Source organism: Drosophila nasuta, chromosome 2L, assembly GCF_023558535.2.
Source record: "Drosophila nasuta strain 15112-1781.00 chromosome 2L, ASM2355853v1, whole genome shotgun sequence".
Classification (NCBI taxonomy): Eukaryota; Metazoa; Arthropoda; class Insecta; order Diptera; family Drosophilidae; genus Drosophila; species Drosophila nasuta.
In genome coordinates, this window is record NC_083455.1 from 13,600,915 (window position 1) to 13,625,799 (window position 24,885).

General features: G+C 40.8%; 5 protein-coding genes across 9 annotated transcripts; 1 reads left to right on the plus strand and 4 right to left on the minus strand.

Moving 5' to 3' along the window:
* Nucleotides 1-4,445: 4,445 nt before the first annotated feature.
* On the minus strand, nucleotides 4,446-5,864 carry LOC132797393 (uncharacterized). The gene is made up of 2 exons (XM_060809139.1): nucleotides 4,770-5,864; nucleotides 4,446-4,697 (listed from the first exon to the last, which is right to left on the minus strand). The coding sequence occupies exon 1, from the start codon at nucleotides 5,812-5,814 to the stop codon at nucleotides 5,086-5,088; it is 729 nt and encodes a 242-aa protein (XP_060665122.1). The 5' UTR covers nucleotides 5,815-5,864; the 3' UTR covers nucleotides 4,446-4,697; nucleotides 4,770-5,085.
* A 1,019-nt stretch (nucleotides 5,865-6,883) lies between these two features.
* Nucleotides 6,884-9,489, minus strand: LOC132787663 (uncharacterized). Of its 2 annotated transcripts, XM_060794897.1 has the most exons (4): nucleotides 9,251-9,489; nucleotides 8,463-9,188; nucleotides 7,066-8,398; nucleotides 6,884-7,008 (listed from the first exon to the last, which is right to left on the minus strand). In XM_060794897.1, exons 1-3 carry the CDS (start codon nucleotides 9,287-9,289, stop codon nucleotides 8,279-8,281), a joined length of 885 nt encoding a protein of 294 aa, XP_060650880.1. In that variant the 5' UTR covers nucleotides 9,290-9,489; the 3' UTR covers nucleotides 6,884-7,008; nucleotides 7,066-8,278. The 2 variants fall into 2 exon arrangements, with proteins under 2 accessions (XP_060650880.1, XP_060650869.1); XM_060794886.1 differs by having other exon boundaries at nucleotides 8,463-9,485.
* A 293-nt stretch (nucleotides 9,490-9,782) lies between these two features.
* Nucleotides 9,783-11,349, minus strand: LOC132787656 (uncharacterized). The gene is made up of 2 exons (XM_060794873.1): nucleotides 10,172-11,349; nucleotides 9,783-10,099 (listed from the first exon to the last, which is right to left on the minus strand). The coding sequence occupies exons 1-2, from the start codon at nucleotides 11,246-11,248 to the stop codon at nucleotides 9,983-9,985; spliced, it is 1,194 nt and encodes a 397-aa protein (XP_060650856.1). The 5' UTR covers nucleotides 11,249-11,349; the 3' UTR covers nucleotides 9,783-9,982.
* A 1,868-nt stretch (nucleotides 11,350-13,217) lies between these two features.
* LOC132787650 (GATOR complex protein Wdr59) lies at nucleotides 13,218-16,845 on the plus strand. The gene is made up of 6 exons (XM_060794860.1): nucleotides 13,218-13,698; nucleotides 13,763-13,973; nucleotides 14,041-14,324; nucleotides 14,385-14,558; nucleotides 14,612-16,540; nucleotides 16,606-16,845. The coding sequence occupies exons 1-6, from the start codon at nucleotides 13,369-13,371 to the stop codon at nucleotides 16,681-16,683; spliced, it is 3,006 nt and encodes a 1,001-aa protein (XP_060650843.1). The 5' UTR covers nucleotides 13,218-13,368; the 3' UTR covers nucleotides 16,684-16,845.
* Nucleotides 16,846-18,261: 1,416 nt separating this feature from the next.
* LOC132783534 (enhancer of mRNA-decapping protein 4 homolog) lies at nucleotides 18,262-24,345 on the minus strand. Of its 4 annotated transcripts, none has more exons than XM_060788759.1 (12): nucleotides 24,098-24,345; nucleotides 23,627-23,787; nucleotides 23,349-23,557; nucleotides 22,869-23,287; nucleotides 22,549-22,802; nucleotides 21,058-22,488; nucleotides 20,645-20,988; nucleotides 20,334-20,583; nucleotides 20,035-20,275; nucleotides 19,804-19,969; nucleotides 19,238-19,745; nucleotides 18,262-19,175 (listed from the first exon to the last, which is right to left on the minus strand). In XM_060788759.1, exons 2-12 carry the CDS (start codon nucleotides 23,734-23,736, stop codon nucleotides 18,983-18,985), a joined length of 4,125 nt encoding a protein of 1,374 aa, XP_060644742.1. In that variant the 5' UTR covers nucleotides 23,737-23,787; nucleotides 24,098-24,345; the 3' UTR covers nucleotides 18,262-18,982. The 4 variants fall into 4 exon arrangements, with proteins under 4 accessions (XP_060644742.1, XP_060644741.1, XP_060644739.1 ...); XM_060788758.1 differs by having other exon boundaries at nucleotides 23,627-23,920; XM_060788756.1 differs by having other exon boundaries at nucleotides 23,627-24,013.
* Nucleotides 24,346-24,885: the final 540 nt, after the last annotated feature.

Consider the following 24,885-nt stretch of genomic DNA (forward strand, 5'->3'; position numbering starts at 1 on the left):
AACAGGAAAATTATTTTCCATTTCCCGGGGAGTCGACGAAACTTTTGCGACCTGAAAACCTTTTATCTATGCATAATTTGACCTATGGCCGCTTTGTCGAATTTTACTAAATTTTTGTAAAACATTTTATTTTATTTTGAATATATAGTACATATATTTTTTTGGGGTATTTTAGAGGGAAATATTTGTGCTAATTGGGTCAGCAATTGAAAATGGATTGCAGATAGTTCCGCTCAATTGGAATGCAATTTTTTTGTTGTGTATTTGTTGTTGCGAAAGCTTTGTCATATATTGGTTAATTAAATTATTTACGTTGCTCGTTTCGTTAGCTAAACAAGCTGCAATAAAAAAGAAGGATGCGTGGCTAATATGTTGCATACATTTTAATTAGCATTTTCTGCGGCTGCCATTTGCAATTTGTGCATAATGCAACAATTCCAATTAGCGTTTCGTTTGTGCCTACAAAAATTTCTATTTTCGATTTTCAATTACATTTTCCATCAAAACTATCAACTGAAACTACTAAAAACAGCATGTGATTCGAACTTGTCGAAAATTATTATTAACAATTAAAATGCTGCATACTTTGCAGCGAATGTCGTGCCTGTGTGTGTGTGTGTGTGTGTGTGTGTGTGTCGGTGTAGATGTGTTCGGGTGTGTGTGTGGGTGTATGCTTATTTGTATCATATCATTTGTTGCTCATTTAAATACCGTAATTAAGTGATAGCATGGTATCTATTTATGTGCTGATTGTTGCTACTGTTGTTGTTGTTGGGCCTAAAAGCCCTCGCGTGCACACACGCCTCGCTTAGTTGGCTCTCTGGCCACCGGATTTAAGCGCAAACAGTTGCTTATTTTGAAATTTTATTTAGAGCTAATTGTTTCCTGCTGCGCCATCGCAGCGGACTCTCTTTCTCTCTCTCTCTCTTCCCCTCTCGCTCTCCCACTTCAGTGGTGGATAGGTCAGCTACAACAATAAACCACAGCTCACTCACACTCGAATATAAACACACAGACAGGGCAAGCAACCCTCGTATACGCTATGCACACTCACACTCTCCCTTTCCTATACACACATACTCACATAGATATGGCAACCTTTTGAAAAGCTTGACCGAAAAGCTACACACGCACACACAGACACACACACGTGCACTCTCGTCCGCACTTCGATTGTTTGTTTATTTGCTTGTTTGCCTTTGCCTGTTCACACCGCGCCGCAGCGACGTTGACGTTGGCGCCAGCGCCACTTGCAGGTGGGAAGCTGAGGAGGAGTCGGAATGGCAAAAGTAGCTTGCCAACACACTCACATGCATATATGTATGTACTTTTACACATGTGTGCGTATAAGCAATCGATAATAAACATTCAACGATAAACGTATGTACATATGTACATATGTTTAAAATGCGAATCAATAATATCAAGAAAGTGGTATGAAGATTGACATGCATATCGATGATAAAAAGAATGGTAAGTTGAGTTGGTACATATTGTGCCTCTAGTCGCACTCATTGTGCACAGGGCGACCATTCTCTATCTCTCCCACTCCCAATCGCATTTCCTCGCTGCAAACGAATGCACTGTTAACCTTGCCAAACGACCGCAGTCAGCATCGCAGCGACTGCGACTGCAACTGCTGCTGCAGCTAATGAAACGCACGCTCTTTCGCCTGCTGTCACTGTCATTGTCGCTCTCCGACTTACTCTCGCCCTTTGCCTTTCACTAACCGCAACAAGACGTGTTTAAATTTAGGTTTTGTTAATTTTCGTTTGTTTGTTGTTGCTGCTGCTATCATCAGCAGTGATAAGCAAAGCTGAAGTTGTTGCGGTCGCTCGTTCAATTTGTACCGAAACATATGTTTGCTTTAAGTGACAGGCGCACTCACGCTGCGTCGTTGTTGTCGACGTCGTTGTCTCCTACTGCTGATAAACGAAATGCTTCACATTGGACTCAGCTGGACGGAAGAGCTAAAGAGTGTATGCGATAGGGGGGGGGTGGGAACATTGCTTGACGGTCAATGTCCCTTTGCATAAGAGTTAACTCTTAACAATTGTTAACTCTTGGTGGGGAAAGCCAAAAACAAATAGCCAAATATATCTAGATTTCTTATATAATAGTAAATTAAAAAAAAACGTTAGTTTTTTATAAATTATTAAATTTGTAAATTAATTGTTAATTATTTTACGGTTTCATTAAGCAAATTGCTAATAATTTGACCAATTTGAAGCTCCTCGAAACTTTAGAACTTTCCCTTTGTACCAATCTGTATAAGATATTTTTGGGATCATCCAACCAAACATCGCGAATTTTTTGTTTATGCATTTGAGTCTTTTTTCACAAACGATCACCGTACAAATAATATCTGTTAATTTTAATGTAGAGATGGTTTCACATTCTGTAGTCCAGGAAATATTTTTGTCATAATTGTCTTGGGCTACCTCGGCGTCTGCATTGGAAACATTTGACCAATCCACTTTTACTGAGTACTCCAGTGTTTTCATGCCGGGAAATAATTTTCCAAAAGTCTGAGGAACTCCAGTTTGACTCAGTGTAGTTGCATTTCCTGTGTGGCTTTTATGCTGGACCGAAATGCGTTCAACAATTCAGGCATCTTTTCAAACTTTGCAGGAATATATAACATAACATTTGAGCTCACTCGATTTGAAAAGACTTTGGTGGCTTTGTAGAGCCCTAACTGATTTCTAGACTCAGGTACTTAATTATTGCCAACCACCAATCACCGTTGAAGGTTTCCATCATAGTTATATATTTAATTTATAAATTTAACTATGAAAATTTAACTATGAAATTTAGGTTATCCCCCGTTTCTAATGCCACTCAGTTCTCTTACGTTTGACCTAATCTCGTTTTGGCGTTTTCATCACCATGAACGGAAAAATATGGGCAAATTTTGTAATATGGCCGCCAGCAGTCCAAATGTAAGCAAAAGTTGACGAACAATTAAAAAAAATTACGCGCATTTATAAAATGGGAAATTTTTTAAAATTTCAATATCTTGACAAATATTTGGAAAATGTGGAAGAAGATCTAATTTAAGATAGGCAATTTGTAAGTAGAATTGCTGGCTGCTATGTAACATTTACATATGTAAATACATACATACATATGTGCATATACTTTTTACTTATCACACATTGATATACATACATATGTATGTAAGTGTGTGGGTTTTTCACGCAGACCTCAATGCCATAAAATTTTCCTCCCAAAACTCAACCAACATTTCTTCGCGAATGCTACTTCACGAGATTGCTTAAGATTTTTTTTAAAAAGCAAAATATATTTTTTTATTTACATTTTCATACCTTGGCGCCCTTAATTGTCAGCTGTTTGATGAGTGGTGAGCTCTTTTTCATTGTCACATCGATTAAATATCGCGTGATTACCCAAAACGTGTGTTCGATGTTTCTACGTTCGTTACCGATAGCTGGCGAACGTATAAAAACCGAGTTTTTTCTTATATGGGGCGAACGTTACAATCAAACTTAACGGAAAAGAACCGAGATTTTTGGTGCAGTGGAAGCCGGGGCATAAGAGGTTATTGAAATCGATAAGGTTCTGGTGGAATGTATCGATTACCATCAGCTGATGGTTGTTGATAGGCAATGCTAGGGATGGAAACAAGTTTCTGTGCTACGCTGGTTTTTTTTTTTGAATTTCCCGACTTTTCGATTTAGAAACTCATTAAATCCCGCACTCTGTGTAGGTATCTAGGCAAATCATAATTAGAATACCAATGCTTAACAGTTTATGCTTCAAATCATTAATAAATTCAACAAATGGATTCAAAAGATTAATGGTATGTAATACATACCATTAATACCATACCATACATACTATGTATAACATTGCATAATTGACAGACTCCAAAATAATGATTTAAGGCAGGGGTGCTCAACGCCTATACACTGAGTGCACTTTTGTTTTTGTAGATGCTCTGTGCTTATGGCTAGTGCGCCCATACGCACCGTGCATATGGGCTTCGATTTGCATGCGAAACAAAAACAATTTTGCTTGTTTCTCCTTTACATCTCTTTCCGTCGTCACGCTTCGTTGACCGCAATGTATTTTGTTTTTGTTTTTTCCGCGAACACATGCACTGGAACTTATTCTTCTGTCTGCGTTGGCTTTTGATTTATTAAAATGCGTAATATGCTTCGTAGTTCTGGATGTAAACACAAAATACAATCGTCATTTCTCTCAGTGCACAGCTGCGCCTCAACACAAAAGCGCCGCTACATATGTACACGTTTTCTTGTGTCTGTGTTAGTAGACGCACTGCCATAAGACGAATTTGAGCACCCCTAATTTAAGGTCTTAAAATAAAAATTTTTAAAGAAATTCCCGAAAATACTGCTCTTCATAAAATTGAAGAACAATTTGGTTCATTTGAAAAAAGCCAGATTTTACGGGAAAAAAGCGACTCTGACAACACTGTATCTAACTTAAATCTATTTATTTATTAATATATGACAAAATTTACACTTATATATTCTAAATAATCGAACAAAAAATCAAATTACCCAACCCATTGTGGAAAAAAATATCATATAGTGATGTTAGGATGATTGCAAAGGCTGAAAATGTATTTCTACGAAACTTTTGCAGATGTCATACTGATTGGAAGCCTCAAAAGTTACCATCAATTGTGGATGCTTAAAGTGCTGAAGAATCTGCAAGGATAAATCAATTTATATGTATTTATAGAGAATATGAGTCCATCTCAATATACATTTTTCACTCACCAACTCTTTGTATGACGTATAATTGTCGTAGAAATTCAATGTTAAAGTTTGAGAACGATTATTTAGTGTCTCTTCCATGATACGGCGTCCAACTTCAAAGAAATTTATTCTCATATCCATGCTTAAGATGTTTAGAATCTTAAGCGTTGGACAACTGGCAACAGTTTGCCACAATTCTGCCTCCCTGGACCAGATATGAATGCTAATCAAGTCAATTTGCTCAAGCTGTTTCCAAATCTTAATCAAGTCGCGTAGGTTTTCGATAGTGAAAATATTCTGGATATCCATTATGTTAAAGTGGCGCACGTTGCGCATTTTACGCAGCGAAAGTCATGTGTCTATTTGGGTGATCAAAACTAAATATAATCCTTTGTACGTCCACGGCACGTTTTTCAAAAAGCTTGGCTAATGTGACATCAGAAGCACTCAGTATGCAAAGTTTGTGCAGCTTGGGCAACGCCATGAGGTCATCATAATTGTTGGACCCAATGCTATAGTCATCCAGTGTCAACTCTTCAAGCAATTGACATTTGGCAATCTCTTTGGCCCAATCGTAGTCATTATTAATGTGCCACGACTTGGCCAAGTCCAGCTTACGCATCTGCGTCCATTTCTGCAGAACAACGCAATTGAAATCACCATGAGACTGCAAAGTTAGTTCAGGAAAGAGCTTTGCCATTGTTCGAATTGCTTCATCGGCAGCCTGATAACCGGATTCCAATGTGTACTCAAGTGTTTTCATGCGGGGAAATGTGTAATTTTCCCAGCGTTTGAGAAAGTCCAATTTTACGCCGTCCAGTTTTAATTCCTGCACTGTTGCACTGCAGTTAGATAGGAACACGTCCAACAATTCAGGCATCTCTTCAAACTTCTTATAGACCCTCCAATCAAGTATAAAGCTAAGCTGAAGTTTCCAGGCATAGGCTACATTCATATTCAAGCGATTTGAAGTGCTTTTGTTGGCTTCGAATAGTGCGATTTGATCATTTAGATTTAAGTACTTGATTATTGCCAACTGACAATCGTCATTAAGTGCGTCCAACATCCTGGCGTTTTTAGTTTCAGATTTTATTATTAAAATTCTGGTTTTAATTGCAGCATGAAATCAATGAAATTGTGATTCAGAAATCCCGGAAATCCCTATACCTATCGATATCCATAGGCTTAGACTGAAATATGCAGATTATCGATAGTCCGAACTCTACAATGTTTCAGTATATTCTAGTATATAAATATAATACCGAGGCTTATGCTGCGATGCGGGAAACCACCAAAAAACCGCAATAAAGTTAGGAAAATAGTTACTTGCAACGGAAAAATATCATATAGTGACGTTAGGATAATCGCAAAGAATGAAAATTAATCGAGATCGTCATACTGTTTGAAAGGCTCAAAAGTCAGCTTCAATCGTGGATGCCTAAAGTGCTGAAGGATCTGCAAGGATAAATCAACTGATATTTATTTATAGATATACATATGTATTTATCTCGATCTCGCAATTGCAGGTATAGACCAGATTTAAGTTAATTCGATTGACGACTCCTTGAGTGGCTTCATATAGCGCCAGTTGATCGTTGAGGTTTAAGTACTTGATTATTGTCAACCAAAGTCAAAGTTAATTGCGTCCAAATTCATTGTGTATTTAATTTATAATCTTAATGCTTAAATTCGTTATTTGCTTATACGTCAAGTTTTTTTTTGTATTACTCACTTTTTTCGATTTGTCCAGCATTGTTAATTGGGCAAAGCGTTTAATTAATATTTTTATAGGAATGGTAATTTACACAACACATACATTGTACGCTGGGGAATACGAATTACTGTTACTTTTTTCCAAAAAACTTTCAAATTATTTTATAGACATATGTATAGTATGCCTTAGTATGCCTACGTTTGAAACGGCATTAAAGAAATTGTATGTTATGGTCACACTGTGCGTTATTTGAAATATTTTTGTGGTGGCATAAAAATAGCAATTATCATATGTATAAGGACTAGATTTAGTTATATTAAATAATATCATAATAAAATCATAATTATCAATTTCAAATTATAGTGTTTTGAATCATTTATTGTAATTGTAATTTTAAATTTCATAAGTGAAAAGTATCACATTACGGAATTTAGGATGGGTCCAACGGTTTCAAATGCACTCGCAGGATATTCCAGGATATTCTCCGGTTCTAAAGGCATAAAAGAAAACCTCAGGTTTGGATGCTTGAAATGACGCTGTATGTATCTGTAAGGATAATGAAATGAATACTTAAGAGCAGAAGACTTTATGCACAGCACTCACCAGTTTTTCGCTTTCATCTGTGTTGTGGAAATACAATGCTACGGACTGACAACGAAATCATAGTGCAACTGAATGCCTGATATATTCAGGATCTATAGCGATGGGCAGCTGGCAACAGTTTGTCACAACTCTGCTTCATTCAACATCACCCGATGGTCGATGATATTCAGTCGGTGCAAGGCCCTAAATCTGTAATCAGTTGGCGTAGTTTTTCGCCTGCAAAACAATCGTCTTCCAACAATACCAATTGGCACAAGTAGATCAGTTTGCACAATGTGGTCATGCTGTATTTCCCGATGCAATCGTGAAAGGTAATCTTATATATGTCGCTGCCACGCTTCTTTAGCAATACGCCCAAAATGTCATCACGATTATACACATAATAAGAAAGTGTATGCAGCTTGGGCAACGCCATGAGCGTATCATAAATGTCAGACCAATGTCACACGCCAGTGTCACCTCTTCCAACAGCTGATTTCAGGTCACTCATGTCCATTAAGATTCTCACACCATTCGTTCAACGCGTTTGCGCAACTGCGACCATTTCTGCAGCCGATCATAACGAGACACATCATGAGTCTTTACACAGCGAAGTCCAGGAAAGAGCTTTATCATTATTTCTATTGCTTCGTCAGCACCATATTTCCAATCGCAGCTACTTAATGTGTATTCCGGTGTTTTCATGTTCGGAAATGTGAAATTCTGCCAGCGTTTGAGGAACAGCTCTGTAACCTATTCTAGTTTCAATTCCTGCATTGTTGCACTGGTGCTGGACGGAAATATGTCCAACATTGTCTTCAAACTTCAGAAAGTGCTCTGGATTCAGTTCAAGGCAAAGCTCATGCTCCCTGGCAAAGAACACATTTGAGCTCAAGCGATTTGAATGGCCTTTGGCTTCATATAGCGACAGTTGATTTAAGATTAAAGTACTTAATTATCGTCATCAAGCAATCATCATTTACTGCGTCCAAATTCATTGCGTATTTAATTAATCAACAAATTCGTTAACATCTAAATAACGTCTGATAAAACAAATATTACTTGTTATCGATAACGATAACTTGTAACGTGCCATAATATGAATCATACAGATTGTTAGCCCTGGTTCAATATTGATAGTGTGTGAATGTGAAATGTGAAATACCAATATTTTATATCTATTAAATGACTCTTGTCTTAGCTTTGGTGACTAAAAAAGCTTAGACATTATAAATTACTTTACTAGGACTGCAAAGGCCCTAAATGAATTTGTATCATATTGCAACTGAATAAATCCGATTTTAACTGGGAAAAAAGAGTGCTTTAGTTTTGGATGGTTGAAGTGATGACGAATCTGCAAAAATATAACAATTTCATATTGATGAAAAGACAGTTTCTCCTATTTCCACTTCACTCACCAGCTCTTCATTTGCATCCGTGTTGTCCCAATGCAGCGTTAAGGGCAACGAGCGATTGTCCAGTGCGTCCTCCATGTAAATATAGCCATATTCAAAATTCATCAGTACGCTCGATAAAGTCAGAATCTTTAGTGTTGGACAAGTTAGAACAATTTGCCACAGCAATAACTCACTAATCTTCATATTATAGTCGATGAAATCCAGTTGCTCTAAGTACTTTAAATTCGCAATCAGCTTTAGCAGATTTTCGTCATTGATCCCACAATATTCAACCAAAGTCAATTGGCCCAAGTTGGTCGGTTTTTTCAATGTGCACATGTTATATTGACTGATGCTTTCTTTAAACGTAATTCTCCGAATGTCCTTGCTACGGTTCCTTAGTAGCTCCACTAAGATATCATGGCGTTTATTTGTATTATAATTAGCCAGCTGACGCAACTTCATTGCTAATATATCATCGTAAATAAATGTCAGCTCTTCCAGTCGCTGATACTTGGCGATCTCTTTGGGGCAAAAGATCTTTGTCATTATATCAATTGCTTCTTCATAGTCACCATAATGCAAATTGCCGCCATTGAATGAATACTCCAAAATCTTCATGCTGGGAAATGTGAAATTTTGCTCTCGTTTGAGAAAATCCATTGTGACAAACTTGAGATGTAACTTTTGCACTGTTGGACTAATGCTGGCTAAGAAAATATCCAACATCTCCAGCGACTCTTTAAACTGTTTAAAGTTTTCTTCAGTTAGTTTGCAGGAAATTTGATGTCGCCAGACATAGACCATACTTGAGTGCAAGCAATATGAAACGCCTTGGATGGCGTCATATAGCGCAAATTGGTCCGTAAGATCCAAGTACTTGATTATCGCCAACCAACAATCATTGTTGAGTACGTCCAAATTCATTCCGTAATTAATTTACTTTATTTTGTTATATACAATTGTTATGTTTGATCATACAAAGTTATTATCAGTTATCGAAATAAATAGGCTTTACCAATACAGTGCCAATCATATGAATGATAGTGTTTAGCAGCCCTGGTCCATTGCTGATAATCCGACCAGTGTGGCCATTTCGGTATTCTCTGGGTTATGAAATAGTTCATTTTAAAATCTACTGTTTAGTTTAATACTGATTTTATTGACACTTTCTTATCAGTTCGATTTGTTTGTTTAGTTTTATTTAATTTCAAATGATTGTAACAAATGTCACAAGTACTTATTAAATCACTGAAATTTATTTTATTTAATAAGATTCTATAGTTAATGTTGTATATGTAGTATGAATATAATTAAACAACCCAAAAAATAAATTTTCCAATTTATTTTGTTATATTTGGAGGTATGTTCGTATGTTTGTTCTCTTAATATGTATGTATGTCTACTTAAATTTATTATTATATATTAATTTATTAATATATGTCAAAATTTATACTTATATATAATAAGGCATCATACATTTATTTATTATCCGAACTCAAATTACCCAACATATTGGGGAAAAATATCATATAGTGACATTAGGATGATTGCAAAGGCTGAAAATGAATTTCTAAGAAACATATATCGTCGTCGTGATATAGTTTGAAAGGCTCAAAAGTTACCTTCAACTGTGGATGCTTAAAGTTCTGAAGGATCTGCAAAGATAAATCAATTGATATTTATTTATAGAGAATATGAGTCCATCTCAATATACATTTTTCACTCACCAACTCTTTGTATGGCGTATAATTTTCGTAGAAATTCAATGTTAAAGTTTGAGAACGATTGTTTAGTGTCTCTTCCATGATATGGCGTCCAACTTCAAAGAAATCCTCTCTCATATCCGTGTTTAAGATGTTTAGAATCTTAAGCGTTGGACAACTGGCAACAGTTTGCCACAATTCTGTCTCCCCGGACCAGATTTCAAAGTCAATCAAGTCTATTTGCTCCAGCTGTTTCCAAATCTTAATCAAGTCGCGTAGGTTTTCGATAGAGAAATGATTCTGGATGTCCATTATGTTAAAGTGGCGCACGTTACGCATTTTATGCAGCGTAGTCATGTGACTGTTTGGGTGATCATTACTAAAGATAATCCTATGTACGTCCACGGCACGTTTTTCAAAAAGCTCGGCTAATTTGACCTCAGAAGCACTCAGTATGCAAAGTTTGCGCAGCTTGGGCAACGCCATGAGGTCTTCATAATTGCTGGACTTAATCCTACGGTCATCCAGTGTCAACTCTTCAAGCAATTGGCATTTGGCAATATCTTTGACACAATCGTATTCATAATCATGGTAATACCAGTTGCTCAAGTCCAGCTTACGCATCTGCTTCCATTTCTGTAGCACAACGCAATGAAAATCACCATTAGTCTTTAAACTATGCAGTCCAGGAAAGAGCTTTGCTATTGTTCGAATTGCTTCATCGGCAACCAGATTGACAGCACCGAAAAGAAATGTGTAGTCATCGCCGAAATCCAAGGTGTACTCAAGTGTTTTTATACGGGGAAATGTGTAATTTTCCCAGCGTTTGAGAAAGTCCAATTTTACTCTGTCCAGTTTTAATTCCTGCATTGTTGCACTGCAGTTGGATAGAAACACGTCCAACAATTTAGGCATCGCTTCAAACTTCTCATAGTCACTCCAATCAAGTATAAAGCTGAGCTGAAGTTTCCAGGCATAGGCTACATTCTTGTTTAAGCGATTTGAAGTGCCCTTGGTGGCTTCATATAGTGTGATTCGGTCGAATATGTTTAAGTACTTGATTATTGCCAACTGACAATCGTCATTAAGTGCGTCCAACATCCTGGCGTTTTTAGTTTCATATTTTATTATTAAAATTCTGGTTTTAAGTGCAGCATTCTATGAAATTGTGATTCAGAAAACCCGAAAATTCCGATATCTATCGATTTCGATAAGCTTAGACTGAAACATGCAGAATATCGGTAGTCCGCACTCTACAATGTTTCAGTATATTCTAGTATATAAATATAATACCGAGGCTCATGCTGCGATTAGGGAAACCACCAAAAATCGCAATAAGGTTAGACAAATAGTTACTTGCAACTGGCAACACTTTGCCACAATATAATTATTACATAGATATGTATGTATGTTTAAATTTATACTTATAGTAAGGCATCATGGCTTTATTATAGAAATTAAATGGCCCATTATATCGGAAAAATATCATATTGTGATGTTAGGATAATTGCAATGAAATTGAATTTCTATGAAATTGTAATCGACATCGTCACACTCTTTGAAAGGCTCAAAAGTCAGCTTCAATCGTGGATGCTTAAAATGCTGAAGGATCTGCAAGGATTAATCAATTTATCTATTTATAGATATATTTATCTCGATCAACAGTTTCACTTACCAACTTACATATTTTGGTATGCATATCCGCAATTCAATGTTAAAGGCTGAGATCGATTGTTTAGTGTATCTTCCATGATCTGCCGGCTAACGTCAAAAAACTTCTTGCCTAAACGCGTGTGATATTTAATGTCGTTAGCGTTGAGCAACAGGCAACAATTTGCCACAATTCTGCCTCCCTGGACCATGCGGGAAAATTTGTAATTTTCCCAGTGTTTGAGAAAGTCCAATTTTACTTCGTCCAGTTTTAATTCCTGCACTTGCAGTTGGATAGGAACACGTCCAACAATTCAGGTATTTCTTCAAACTTTTTATACTCCCTCCAATCAAGTAGAAATTTCAGCAGAAATTTCCAGGCATAGGTTACATTCCTGTTCAAGAGTTTTGAAATGCTCTTGGAGGCTTCATATAGTGCGATTTGGTCATTTAGGTTTAAGTGCTTGATTATTGACATCTGACAATCGTCATTGAGCGAGTCCATCATCCTAGCGTTCTTAGTTTCACATTCAATTATGAAGATTCCAATGAAATTATGATTCATGAATGCCGGAAAGTATCTATCGATGTCGATAAGCTTAGACTGAATCATTCAGAATATACCATAGGTAGTCCAAACAATGTACAATGTGCAATGTGGCCATATCAGAATATTCTAGAACATAAAATGGTATATTCAATACCGAATAAGTTACCTTATGTCGATGCTGGAATATTAGGGAAACCCCAAAAAAACCTCAATCATATGTATCTTAAAATAACAATTTGCAATCCCACCGGGCCAGATATTAAAGGCAAACAAATGTTTGTGGTAGATCGAGACTTTTGGACAGCTTCCAACAGTTTGCCAGAATTCTGCCTCCTCAGACCATATTTCAAAATCAAATAAATCAATTTGATTCACCTTCCATTTTGATTCACAGAAGCATTTATAATTATAGGTTTGCCTTGTAACGTTGAATGATAACCCAACCACTAGAATATTAGTAGTACTATAGCAGCTTAAAGAGAGCTGGATTTCGTCATAGAAGAGGATGAGACATTAGAACTACTACGATGCTTTAGCTTTAAGTTTTTATTGCTAAATTCCCCGTCGTATACATATAAAACAAATAAGACTAGTAACAATTTTAATTAAAAATAAACGTACCAATTATAACAACTTGGTTTTTGTTGGCATATGCACTTACACCAATAAACTGGAAAGTCGAGTGCTTCGAACATCTTGGCGTATTTTAGTTCAAAATTGTAATTGTTAACTTGTTGAATTTCTTGCAGCATTGGAAAATTCGATATGTTTTTGAATTATAACGTCTTCAATATCGGTAATGCAGAAAACGATACGAACGAAAAAATGGCATATTTGAAAAACGAGGGCGGTCACACTGGTCAGTCTAATAGTTTGTTATTGTTATCGTTGTGCGTGTTCATCATCGTCTCTTTCTCTCTCGCTTATCAGTTCGTTTTGTTTCGTGCTTTTAGTTGGTAAAATTCATTAGATTTCGCACCTTATGTTGTCCCCCCACACACCAACAGCATAAAATCACCAAATGCCGCCAACAGAGACGCTGCGAGCTGGCAGCAGCAGCGGTGGGGAGCGTGGTGGAGGAACTGGAGGCGGCGTTGGCGGAGTTTCCGAGCAGACGTACATCATTAGGCAGAGCAACAAATGCTACGAGCACCGCGATTCACAGGCCACCGCCATGTCCGTGGACTACTCGGGCCAATGGGTCTTGTTGGCGGGTCGCGGTCATTTGGCATTGCAGCGCTTGGGCCAAGATGATGGCACGCTGCGTCGCCACGAACGTCAGTCCAAGTACGATGTGTCCGTGGCCGAGTTTGCCATTTGCCCCAGTCGTCGAGAGTACTGCGCCATAGCGGTGAGTTATGCCATTAGTACATCTTTAATGTCAGCTCATACAATGCCATCTCTGTATTTTTCAGACCAGTCAAAACATTGACATTGTGCGCTGGGGACCCGCTGAGCCCTACTATGAGAACTCGCTGCGTGGGCACACGCGCACAGTGACGGATATCGACTGGCATGGCAAGAACCCCAACTTGTTGGTTAGCTGCTCCATTGACACGTTTTCGCACATTTGGGATTTGCGCGATCCTCGCAAGCCGGCGCTCTCCTTGAATGCCGTCTGCATGTGTGAGTATAGCTCGCTGTTCTATGGCATTCATTGCGCAGTTGCTTTAAATGTACCTCTCTTTTCTAGCTGGTGCTACCCAAGTGGGTTTCAATCGCGTCTCCGGCAACCTGCTCGCCGCTGCACACGATGGTGACTTGCGCATCTGGGACATACGCAAGGGCAGCTGCCCAACACACTACATTACCGCGCATCTGAATCGTGTGCATGGCATCAACTGGAGTCACATGCGCGAGACGTGCTTGGCCACCGCCAGTCAGGACGGCACTGTCAAGTACTTTGATGTGTGCAATCCGCGTCGTGCCGAAAAGATCATCACCACGCTGTCGCCCGTGTGGCGTGCCCGATATACAGTAAATGCGAGTAATTTGTTCTCCCCAACTTTAGTTGAAACTTTCGATATTTTCCCTTAGCCCATTGGCAACGGATTGGTCAGCATTGTGGTGCCGCACTTGGGTCGTGGCGAGAATAGTCTGCTGCTCTGGAGCAACAGCAAGCAAACGGATCCGATTTGCTCCTTTGTGGGTCACACGGATGTCATTCTGGACTTTGCCTGGCGTCCCAATCGCGAGAACTTTAATGAAATTGTAAGAATAGCTCGATAATTACAATCAAAAACATTACTAACGACTGATTTTAGGAGCTGGTCACTTGGTCGCGAGATCGCACGTTACGTGTGTGGAAGATCGATGAGCAAATGCTCAAGCTATGCGAACCCTCAGCGGATGAGGATGAGGAGAGCGAGTCGACGCCACGATACGAGTCAGAATTGAGTGAATTGCGAGCGTTAACACCACCAGAATTCCTGCATACGCTACATCCACGTCCCATGGCAGCGGCTTCGCTGCCCATTGTGGCCACACTGGATGCAGCCGGTGCTGCTGGGGGCAACGCACTTCCCATGGCACGTTCGCCCAGCTTTGGCGGCGTCTATACGCGACGCGAGGAGACGCACATAGCGCGCTCGTTGACGGATCAACCGACGTGTTCGCTGCATCACGAGTTCTCGTTGCTGAACACGAATATGCCGAATGTGGATGTGGATATGCTGGATGCCATTAAGCGCTATGCTTGCTTCAAGATCTGTGCAGCCGATCACACGGTCATACTGCAGGTGACATTCCCCACCTCGTATCCCAGCCCCAATGTGCCGCCCGATTTTCAATTGTGCCAGGGCACAACCCTTTCGAGCGATGTCAGCGCCGTGCTGCTCAAGGTGTTGCGTTCGAATGCGCTGCAACGGGTGAAGAAATCCCGCAGCTGCCTCGAGCAATGTTTGCGTGCTCTGGTCGCGGCCATGAAGAAACGTGTGACGGCTGTGAGCGGCGTCGGCGCGGGAGCGGATCGCAGCCAATTGCTGCTGCAGTCACCACGTTTGGAGGGCGCATTGTCCAGTGCTCTGCACGATGCCTGCATTCCATTTCCACGCACCTCGGGCGTTCACTTTAATGCCATCGGCATGCTGACCACTTTTGCCCAGGTGCTGAACACCAAACGCCTAACACTGCGTCAGCATCAGGCCATCACGCCGCGTACGTTGAGTGCCATTAATAGCAGCGGCCTGCTGGGCAATGCAATGGCTACCACGCAACGAGATGCGAATGCTTCGTTCTATCTGCAGGAGCGCATGATTGCCGGCAAGCCGGGCAAGCAGCGTGTGATGCGTCAAATGAATGGCACCACGCCCGTTGTCCATGTCTACGATGCCAGCCAGCTGCTGCACATTAATCGCGAGATGGCGCGCGAATTTACGCTGGACAAGCGCAACATTGCCGACACCTGTCGACGCAATGGCGAGATTTGTCGTGCCCATGGCCGGCTAGACTTGTTGCCCATCTGGTTGTTGGCCGAGCTCATTGCAACGCCGCCAGCAACTGGCCAACAGCTGGGGATGAACTGTCCAATGTTGTTTCACAAGGATCCGTTTAAGAAATCACTGCTGGAATCGCTAATCATGCACTACGCAGGCGCTGGCGATGTGCAGACAGCGGTGCTCTTGGCCTGCCTCTTTGATAAATGTCCGGCAGCGCCCAGCGATCTGAAGGATGTGCCCAGCTGCCGATTGCCCAGTCAATTGCATGCCCAGCTCTCGCCTTATCACACAGTGTTGCCATTGGACTTTAAGTCGTCGACACAATCACGCACTGCTGCCGGCAATCTGCAGCAGCTGAAACAGCTGCGCAGCAATTCGTGGTCGGATTCACTGAATTGCCTGATGACATTTGGACAAACGGATGCCTATGCTTGTTCGCTGATTAAGCGTACACGCATGCCGCTCTTTGATCAGTTTAAACGCGTCTATGCTGACATACTCTTTGGCTGGCAGCTGCTCTCCAAGCGTGCTTTAGTTCTCAAACATACGCTACACGCGCCTCCGCCTTCGCAGGGCGTTGAGTTTGTCACCGAGTGCTCCGGCTGTGCAAAGCCTAAGCGAACGCCCAAATGTGAGCCCTGCAAGCGGCCCGTGCTCTTCTGCACGCTCTGCTGCCTGCCCGTACGTGGAGCGGCCAATGCGTGCCTCTCGTGCGGCCACGGCGGGCACATGCAGCATATGATGCAGTGGTTCGAGGTGTGTAGCATAAAGTTCTTTAAGATAACTGCAACTATAACAGATGATCTCTTTATTTCCCACAGAAACACAGTGTTTGTGCCGCGGGCTGTGGCTGTCGTTGCCTGCAGCGCACCTCGGAACTGCTCGCTTTGATAAGCTGATCACCACATGGTGCTATTATTACACTGCTAGCTTTAAGTGTAGCTTTGGTAAACACTTTTTACGCTGTGCAAATCAAAATCCACCTACACATAATTGTTTTTGTTTTAATCTCTAAGACCACATTTTGTATTGGCAAATATATAGTCTACGTCTGTAATTATCCATCACGCTCTTATTATCATCAGCAGCAATCATGCTACGATTGAAAGGTACTAAACGATATTAAAAATGTCGAGCAGAGAAACACAAAATTCTAAGCAAAGTTCTAAAACTCAATTGATCTGCCACACCACCAATTCCATTACTGTCGGAGATCTTAATATAAATACAGATACAGGAATATATATACTTTATAATTCCAAGTTTATATATTTAATGTTGGTAAGTAATACCCCGTGCAGATTGCTGGTAATCAAGTATACCAATGGAATATTTAGTACTGATATTTCATACGAAAAATAACCGCATTGAAGAAAGTGTGTCACAAAACCTCTTTAGGGGGAGTGAAGTCGGCAATAGGGAAATGCACAGTCATCCTGCCAATCTTAGAGTACTTGGCCTAACCTTATCCCCCTCCATCCCCCTCACCATACACGTGACTAGGCACTATCTGGAACTGTCCTCCCCGCTCCACCTTCCTCTTCCAATCATATAGCTTCGCTGAATGAGTTTAGTGCTCAGAGAAAAATTAAGAGATCAGACTACACTACTTAGTGCAGCGACACTTGTCAGTATCTCGTGACGGTTTCTGAGTGGGTCTCAAGACCCCCTATTAAAGTTCATGCGGAAGAACTGAAATACCAGGCGAACATAATTGAGTGGCACGTGGATCAATCTGAGAATGGACTCACATAAGCGTTGCTGTCATTGGTCAATTTTTCAGTAAGTATTCTCTTGTATGAGGATCCTAAGAGCGGAAGTGCGAGAGAGTGCTTGCATTTGATTGGTCAGAATAAAAAACATAGCGAAGTGACTTTGTCTGCGGCGACCTGCTGGTCAATTCTGTTCCCCTAGTAATAGATAATAAGCAAAGTACAAAAATTCTTGGTAGGATTCGAAGTAATAAAAAAAAAAATGACTGAAGCACCTAAAATACCAGGCGGACATAATAGAGCAGCAGGCGGACTTACCCCTCAGCGGGAGCTATTTGCTTGCTGCTAACTTATGTTTGCCTGGTATTTCACTGGCCGATTTGGCACTTTTTACCCGTTCGGGAAACTAGATTCTTCCAACAACAACTACAACCACTCAGCTGAAATACCTGGCTATCATAATCGAAGAGCAGGTGGATTTACCTCTTAGCTTAGAATACTTACATATGTAGATCCTCTCAAACAGGGAGTACGTGGTGCAATTGGCTTTCTGTATTGTTGCTTGCTACCAATTTATGATATTTTAAGAATATTGTTAATCCTTTTTGATACTTACCTGGCGAAAATATTTACATATTTTTGTCTTTTTGAAGTTCTTTAAATTGCTACTTACATTTGTTCTATGTATCCTCCCTCTTTTTTGATCAAAAGGATGATATAAAATAGTGTAATGAATCGCATATTTTGATTTGTATTTAATATTTTTTTTTATTATTATATTTTTTTTTTTAGGCTTAGCTTAATATTTACGCATTTAGTTGCAGTTCTGTAATTCTTTTTTTTCGCAATCATCATAATTGTCCCTTTTGGAAAAGTTCGTTCGTATCTTGAAAATATTTAGTAATTGTTTTAAAATGTAATTCTATAGCTCTGCTTTAACGTGTCTATTTTAATCTTCAATAAGCGTCATAAGAAATGGAAAAAATTCTATCGATAAAAAAGCGCGCAAAAGAAACGAAATCAAAAAAAAAATACTCAATATTTTAAATACATATTATTAAACTTATTGTAAATATTAATCACGTTGAATGATTCTTTTCAGCTTAATTTCGTAATTATTATGATTTCTGTTTTGTTTACTGCTTAACTGGAAAAAGACAATATATATCGTGACAAGAACAAGAGATGTAAATAAGATCTAAGAAATACTAGAAACAAATACGCACAAAACAAATAGTAACGAAATTGAAAAAAAAAAATTGGGATATTTTTCCGCTTGTGTAGTCAAAATAAGGGCAAAGCTAGAGCTAGAAGACGATTCTTTGCGGGATGTGTGTGTGTTGCTTTACTACAAAACGATGGTCGGTCTCTTGTTGTCTATATAGTTATGTATTGTGTGTCGTGTTTAGGGATCTGTGCATGGGATTTGGGGGATCAAAAAAGGTTGTCATTGCCAACTACTGGATGGAAAAGCTTGTTCGTGATATCATTTAAACTGATCATGGTACGTGGCGCTGCACATTGCGATGAGGAGGCGAACGTTGCTGCATTGCGGACTCTTGGGGCAATTCTTAATAAACATGCGGCAATTGCGATGCAGTTCTGAGAGTACTTTCGGCGCATGTTCGCGCGTTATGGGATCCGACATGTTGATGGCCAGCAGTGCCTCATTGAGGTAGCTACAATATATAAAATTTATTAAAACACTTCCCAAGCCAACAAATTCATCTATTCCGTTTACCTCTGTTTAAGCTCATTGTGATTGCTCATGTCGGCAGAAATTTGCTGAATAAGAGAAAGCAGCACCTTTTGCTCAAGCCGGCAACCATCGGGCGCAAATACCTGCATGCGATCCGTGTGACGCAACGTGAACTCCACCAGATTTAAATCGTTAGCCAGCAACGCCTGATGGAAGGCTTTGTTGATTTGTCCCGCCTGCAGCAATTGCTTAATGCTATCACGCAGATCATAAGTCGGAGCCGGAGTGGCTGCCTGTGATCTCATGGCCATGCTCTGGCTATCCACATACTTGCGCAATTCAGTGCGTATGGTCTCTTGTACCTGGCGAGCCAGCAGTATTTCTAAGCTCTTCACTTCGCGCTGTGTCTCGAGCATGGCGTCGGTTAATTCATTGCGATGCTTCAGCAAATTGGTCTCGACCATCTGTTTCAACAGGCCCAGCTTGTTGCTCAGCTCCTCACCCTGCGGTTGCGGCATATGCTGCAGATACGCACTAAACTCTACCATAACTGCAAACGAAAAATGCAATTTAGTAACTGAAGAATATAATGCATTTGCTGCACTCACAGTCCTTGATGCCCACGCTGAAGGCGTCGTGCAGCTGCTTGAACATGCTTTGCGAGGACTTCTCATAGGCTGGTATCAACGTGCTGCTCATGGACTCTATGAATGCCGTTTGCAGGCTCGTCTGCACTCCTATCAGCACCGATTTGCCAAAGGCATCCAGAAATTGCTAGATAATACACTCACATTTAATTGCTGTATTTAAAAATAGGTTCGTTATATGGGACTGCTTACCTTGCTCTTGCACACTTGGGCAATGTTCTCTTTCACGGTCTTGTCGAAGACACTCAATTTTTGCACCATTTCTAGTTGCATTTGATTCTGTAACTGATCCATTTTGGCACTGACACATGGCAGTATGTGCCGTTGTAGCTCCATGTTGAGCACATTGCCAATGATGTCCGTAAAGTGCTTCATCACATATTGATTAAGCACCTGCAGCACGGAATCGCGCATTACGCGATTTTGATTCTCACTATGGTGAAAAGCAATATATATAAAAGATTGATATCTTTGAAATGTGCTCTGCTTACCGTTCGTGTAGAAATTCGGCCAGCCGCCGCTTGTGCTCGTTCTCGTAACGCTTTAGATATTGTTCCATCAGTTTGCATAATTGCATTTCAATCTTATAGGCCAGCTCGTTGACAGTTTTTGGTTGCAAGGCAGCTGCTTTGCCACTGCTGCTACTGCTGCCAGGTTGCTGCTGTTGTTGCTGCTGCTGTTGCAGCTTGTTCATCTCATGCTCTAATTTATTCAACTGCTGCGATTGTGCTTTGACCAGATCTTCAAAAAGTCAAATCGATCATGTTAAATGAATCTCTTGAATCTTGCATCTCATATTTACCCAATAATTGTTCCAGTTTCGCATTCATTTCCGCATTGCCAGCGGCATTTTCGATTGTTGCATTGTGGCTGCTATTATTGCTGCTATTCAAAGTGCTTGATGTATTATTGTTGCTGCTGCTGTTGGCGCTGCTGTTGCTGCCACCCAGCGTCGGTGGTACGTTGCCATTATTCTTGTGCTGCACTGCTTGCGACATGATTTGTGCTGCATTTTGCAGTTCAGCTGATTTCTTAGTAGGTGCGCTTTGCAACTTAGACGACGATGCATCGGGCAACCAATTGGCCGCAGATTCCTCCACCGCTTGCAGCAATGATGGCGATGCATTGGCCAACTCTTCCTCCTTCCTAGGGATTATAGAATATATCTTAGTTAGAAAGCCAAAACAGAATTTATCTTAACCATTGATTACTTACTTCTTTTCGGCTTTGCAGAGCATAAAATAACTATTGTCCTCGTCTGATTCCAAATTTTCCAACTCTGGTTCATAATCATCAGCATCTGCATCCTCCTGGGTGGCCATAATCTCTTGCACCTCACGACTAGGACTTGAGCCACCGCTGGCCAAATTCTCGGCCACATTGCGTTCCGGATTGCGATCTATGGCAATAAACTTTTTACGTGCCTCGAATTTTTCCTTTAGCTTCTGCTGCTCTCGATCCTCAATTAATGTATTGTTCATTAAATTCAATAGATTTGCATTAGATGTATCCGTGCCCTTGGCATTCACCGTGGCCAACATACGCAGTGTGTTCAGCACATGGCTATTAATCTCCGACTGCTCTGCATTCACAGTAGCGGCGGCGGCAGCAGCGACAGCAGCTGTGGTGTTGATGGCATCTGTGCCAGTTGTGTTGCTACCGCCACTGCTGTTGCTAGTGGCCAAGAGGACGGCTGTAGTGCTGTTGCTGCTGGTGGCGCTGAATGCATCCGGTGTCATGAGATTCAGCAGACTACTAAATGGCGAAGCAGAACGCGACTTGTTCGCCGAGTTGGCGGAGGAAGGCTCCTGCAGCATGGCTGACGGAGCGGCCGCTGCAGCAACAGCGACGGCAACCACAGAGGACGTTGTGGTGCCACCCGAGTTGCGTTTTGGCTTCGCAAAGAGTGCGTCCAGCGGTACAGCGCTGGAGCCGCTGCTGCTGTTGAGCGGTGAGCTAGGCTCCTGTTTAATGTCGCCCACATGCAACAGTCGAGTGGCTGTCCCATCATCGGGTGTGAGCGACCGTTTGTTGCTGTTGCTGCTAGTGGTCAAGCTAAGTTCTATCTTCTCCGCCGCACATGGCTGATAGATAATCTGACATTCTTGCAGACTCTTGCCCTGCACGACAAACATATGCACCACAAGCGCATCAGTAGTCGCATTATTCTCATCATCATCATCATCGTAGTCATCCTCGAACTGATAGTAGTTTTCGTTGGTGGTCTTCAGCTGACGCATACTGGCATCCACAATTGAAAAGGACAAAATGCCCGAGCTCAGTTTGAATTCCGCCACGTTTTGGATGCGTGCAACGGTCTCCTTGTTGCCTACACTACCGCTGCCAGCACCGGCCGAAACATTGCCATTCTCAGAGTCGCCGCTATCGCTGGCCTGATCATTGAGGCTACTATTCAAGGCGCCGCCGCTGTTGATTTGCATCACATAGACGGCCAGAGAGTCGATGCTTGAGATGACCAGATAGCCAGCGCTGCGATCAATGCCGGCAATAAACTTACATGGCTGCACAGGCGTTGGAATACTAGCCACAATATTGACCGTCTGGAGGCATTCCCACAGCGAGCAGTTCCACAATTTAATCTCAGTGTTGTAATCACTGGTGGTGATCACATACTGCCAATAGGCACTGCATACGCAAAATAGAATTGAAAACAAATAGTATAGAAAACATTGACAGAATACTTACTCATCCACCGGTTTGTTGATGTTGTCAAGAAAGAAAAGCGAGGAGACGCGTTTTCCATCGTGTGGCTTCCATTCGTGTAGACAGCGATGATTGCGCACATCAAACAAATAGATCTGATAGAAACGCACAACGCCATCATCACAAGCAGCGGCCACAGTGGTGCCATCGGGCGAGAGAGCAGCGCAGGTGATTAATGAATCTTCTTCGATCTTCAAATAGCCAGTCTCTAAAGCAGCTGGCTGTATTTGGCCGCGCTAAAATTTAAAAATACATACAAATTAACTGAACATTTTAATTTGTTTTAATTTTGTTCAACTTACACCATGCTCGGACACAATCATGCGCACATGGAAGCATTGAAACTGCGAGCTACGTGACCACAGCAACAGCTGGTTCTCATCTTCCTCCTCTCCGCTGGCACCAACAGTGCCACCTGCGTTGCTGCTGTGGCTGCTGGTGATATACGGACACCACGAGACCATGTCAAATTCAGGGGTATAATTTGCAATGGGATCATCGACTTTGAGCACAAGTTTGCACAACAAACTGCCATCGATTAGATCGATCTTATACACAAACATTGAGCTCACATCAATCACTGCCAAGATGCGATCACGTTCGCTATGGGCAAACTGCAGATCGAGCACCTCACCGTTCATGCCCTTGATGAGAGCACGTTGGCTAGTGTTGGTGTTGCACACACGCACCATGCCTTCCATGCCGGTGGCTTTATTGTTTACTATACAGAGATAGAAAGAAAATATGTATAATGTAATTAATACCATACTTTAAGTACATACCATTGATAGCATAGGCCAAATGCTTGCCATCGCGATGCACTGCGACCAAGTGACCAGGATAGTAGTATTTGTGCTCCCATTTGTAGTCGACAACGTTCTTGAGCTTGACCTTGGAGGAGCCGTGAACATGAGTTCCGCCACAGCCATAGATTTTCGTATGATTCGTTTTGATATTATGACAACATTGCTTGGCAAATGGCTTGAAGTTGCTGCAATGAACAAATAACGTATAATCGGAACTAGATCAACATTTTTAAGCCAACCGAATTATCACTTACATGACTTCGATCTTTTTGTTATCCACTTGATTGCCATTGGCGGCAACAATGACTCCACCGCCGGCTTTCGCTTCCGTTGTCTGATCCTGTTCAATGTTGCTAGAGCTCATATTGAGGCGGGTTCTAATTAGAATTGATGATGTTGATGTAGTTGTTGTTGTCTGCAAATTACTGTTGCTCGTTAATGCCGTTAAATCAGCGTCAGTGTTGGTATTTGCTTTAGTAGTAGTTGGTGCTGCTGTAGCTACTGTTGTTGCTGTGCTCGCTTGCTTTACTGCTTTGCCTTTGCCACACCTTGATGATTGCAATGGCAGGGACGGCGGGTTACGAAAGATTGGCAAATGTGCGAGCGCAAAGAGCGCGATTAACATTGACGCATAAAACTTACTAGGAAGAGACCATCATCTAGATATTTACTTATCGACTGCAGCAGTATTATAAATCAAACCCATTGTGTAAACGTAAACTAACCTGCACTTCAGCAGCAGCCTCTTCGCCAGTTGCACGCGATTTGTTGGCTTTGCTTTTGCCGTTTTTTTGGTAGCCACAAACGTGCAAAAGATGCGCACAAATATTACGCACGCACGGAGCAAATTGTTTTAATGCCTATTACACCATTTAAGCAATCAATTTCAACAAATGCACACGTAAAAATCGTATGGCAAATTTTGCGAAAATTTGCTCCAATGCCGCAAAGCGTTAGTGATGTGTAGCGGCGAATGCTGCACAATCGATAACATGCTGCGTCCGTTATCGCAAAGCTCTAATTGTCTATCGAAGCAGGGCTGCCTTTTTGATTCAACAGTTCTTGCGGGGGAAATTCAAAAACAAAGTGTATCGAGTTTTTTACATTTTGCTTATACAGCATATACATATTTATTGCATTTAGCATTTTGTAACATCAACTTAATACATTTATCATTTCATTTCATATAGATGTATATCCCTCAAAACAATACGCATTAATTACGCTGCAACGTAACAATATGTTTACATAGTGCTTAATATCACTTTCGTTTTTGTTTGTTTTCATATTCTTTTCTTCTTTCCATTCACTGCATTTAGTTTTTGTTATTATTATTGTAAATCTTTGAAAATGTTTAACAAGTTGAAGATTTATTATCAGTTGTTTGATGATGAGAAAAATCATATATACGTACGTACATTTATTAAATAGGTTTTCAAGTATGCAAAAAGAAAATGCGCACGCATATTCAAAAGATGATATTCGTTTATGGTATATATCATCTTTATAAATT

What these genes read in the sequence shown, in the direction of transcription:
- LOC132797393 (XM_060809139.1), bottom strand. Translation starts at nt 5,814, where the DNA reads ATGTTGGACGCACTTAATGACGATTGTCAGTTGGCAATAATCAAGTAC.
- LOC132787663 (XM_060794886.1), bottom strand. Translation starts at nt 9,368, where the DNA reads ATGAATTTGGACGTACTCAACAATGATTGTTGGTTGGCGATAATCAAG. An exon ending in CGGATGCAAATGAAGAGCTG is followed by an intron (nt 8,399 to 8,462) that starts GTGAGTGAAGTG and finishes ATATTTTTGCAG; the next exon opens with ATTCGTCATCACTTCAACCA.
- LOC132787656 (XM_060794873.1), bottom strand. Translation starts at nt 11,248, where the DNA reads ATGTTGGACGCACTTAATGACGATTGTCAGTTGGCAATAATCAAGTAC. An exon ending in ATACGCCATACAAAGAGTTG is followed by an intron (nt 10,100 to 10,171) that starts GTGAGTGAAAAA and finishes TTATCTTTGCAG; the next exon opens with ATCCTTCAGAACTTTAAGCA.
- LOC132787650 (XM_060794860.1), top strand. Translation starts at nt 13,369, where the DNA reads ATGCCGCCAACAGAGACGCTGCGAGCTGGCAGCAGCAGCGGTGGGGAG. An exon ending in GAGAGTACTGCGCCATAGCG is followed by an intron (nt 13,699 to 13,762) that starts GTGAGTTATGCC and finishes TGTATTTTTCAG; the next exon opens with ACCAGTCAAAACATTGACAT. An exon ending in GCGAGAACTTTAATGAAATT is followed by an intron (nt 14,559 to 14,611) that starts GTAAGAATAGCT and finishes GACTGATTTTAG; the next exon opens with GAGCTGGTCACTTGGTCGCG.
- LOC132783534 (XM_060788756.1), bottom strand. Translation starts at nt 23,997, where the DNA reads ATGTTAATCGCGCTCTTTGCGCTCGCACATTTGCCAATCTTTCGTAAC. An exon ending in AACAAAAAGATCGAAGTCAT is followed by an intron (nt 23,558 to 23,626) that starts GTAAGTGATAAT and finishes TGTTCATTGCAG; the next exon opens with CAACTTCAAGCCATTTGCCA. An exon ending in CACAATGAGCTTAAACAGAG is followed by an intron (nt 19,176 to 19,237) that starts GTAAACGGAATA and finishes TATATATTGTAG; the next exon opens with CTACCTCAATGAGGCACTGC.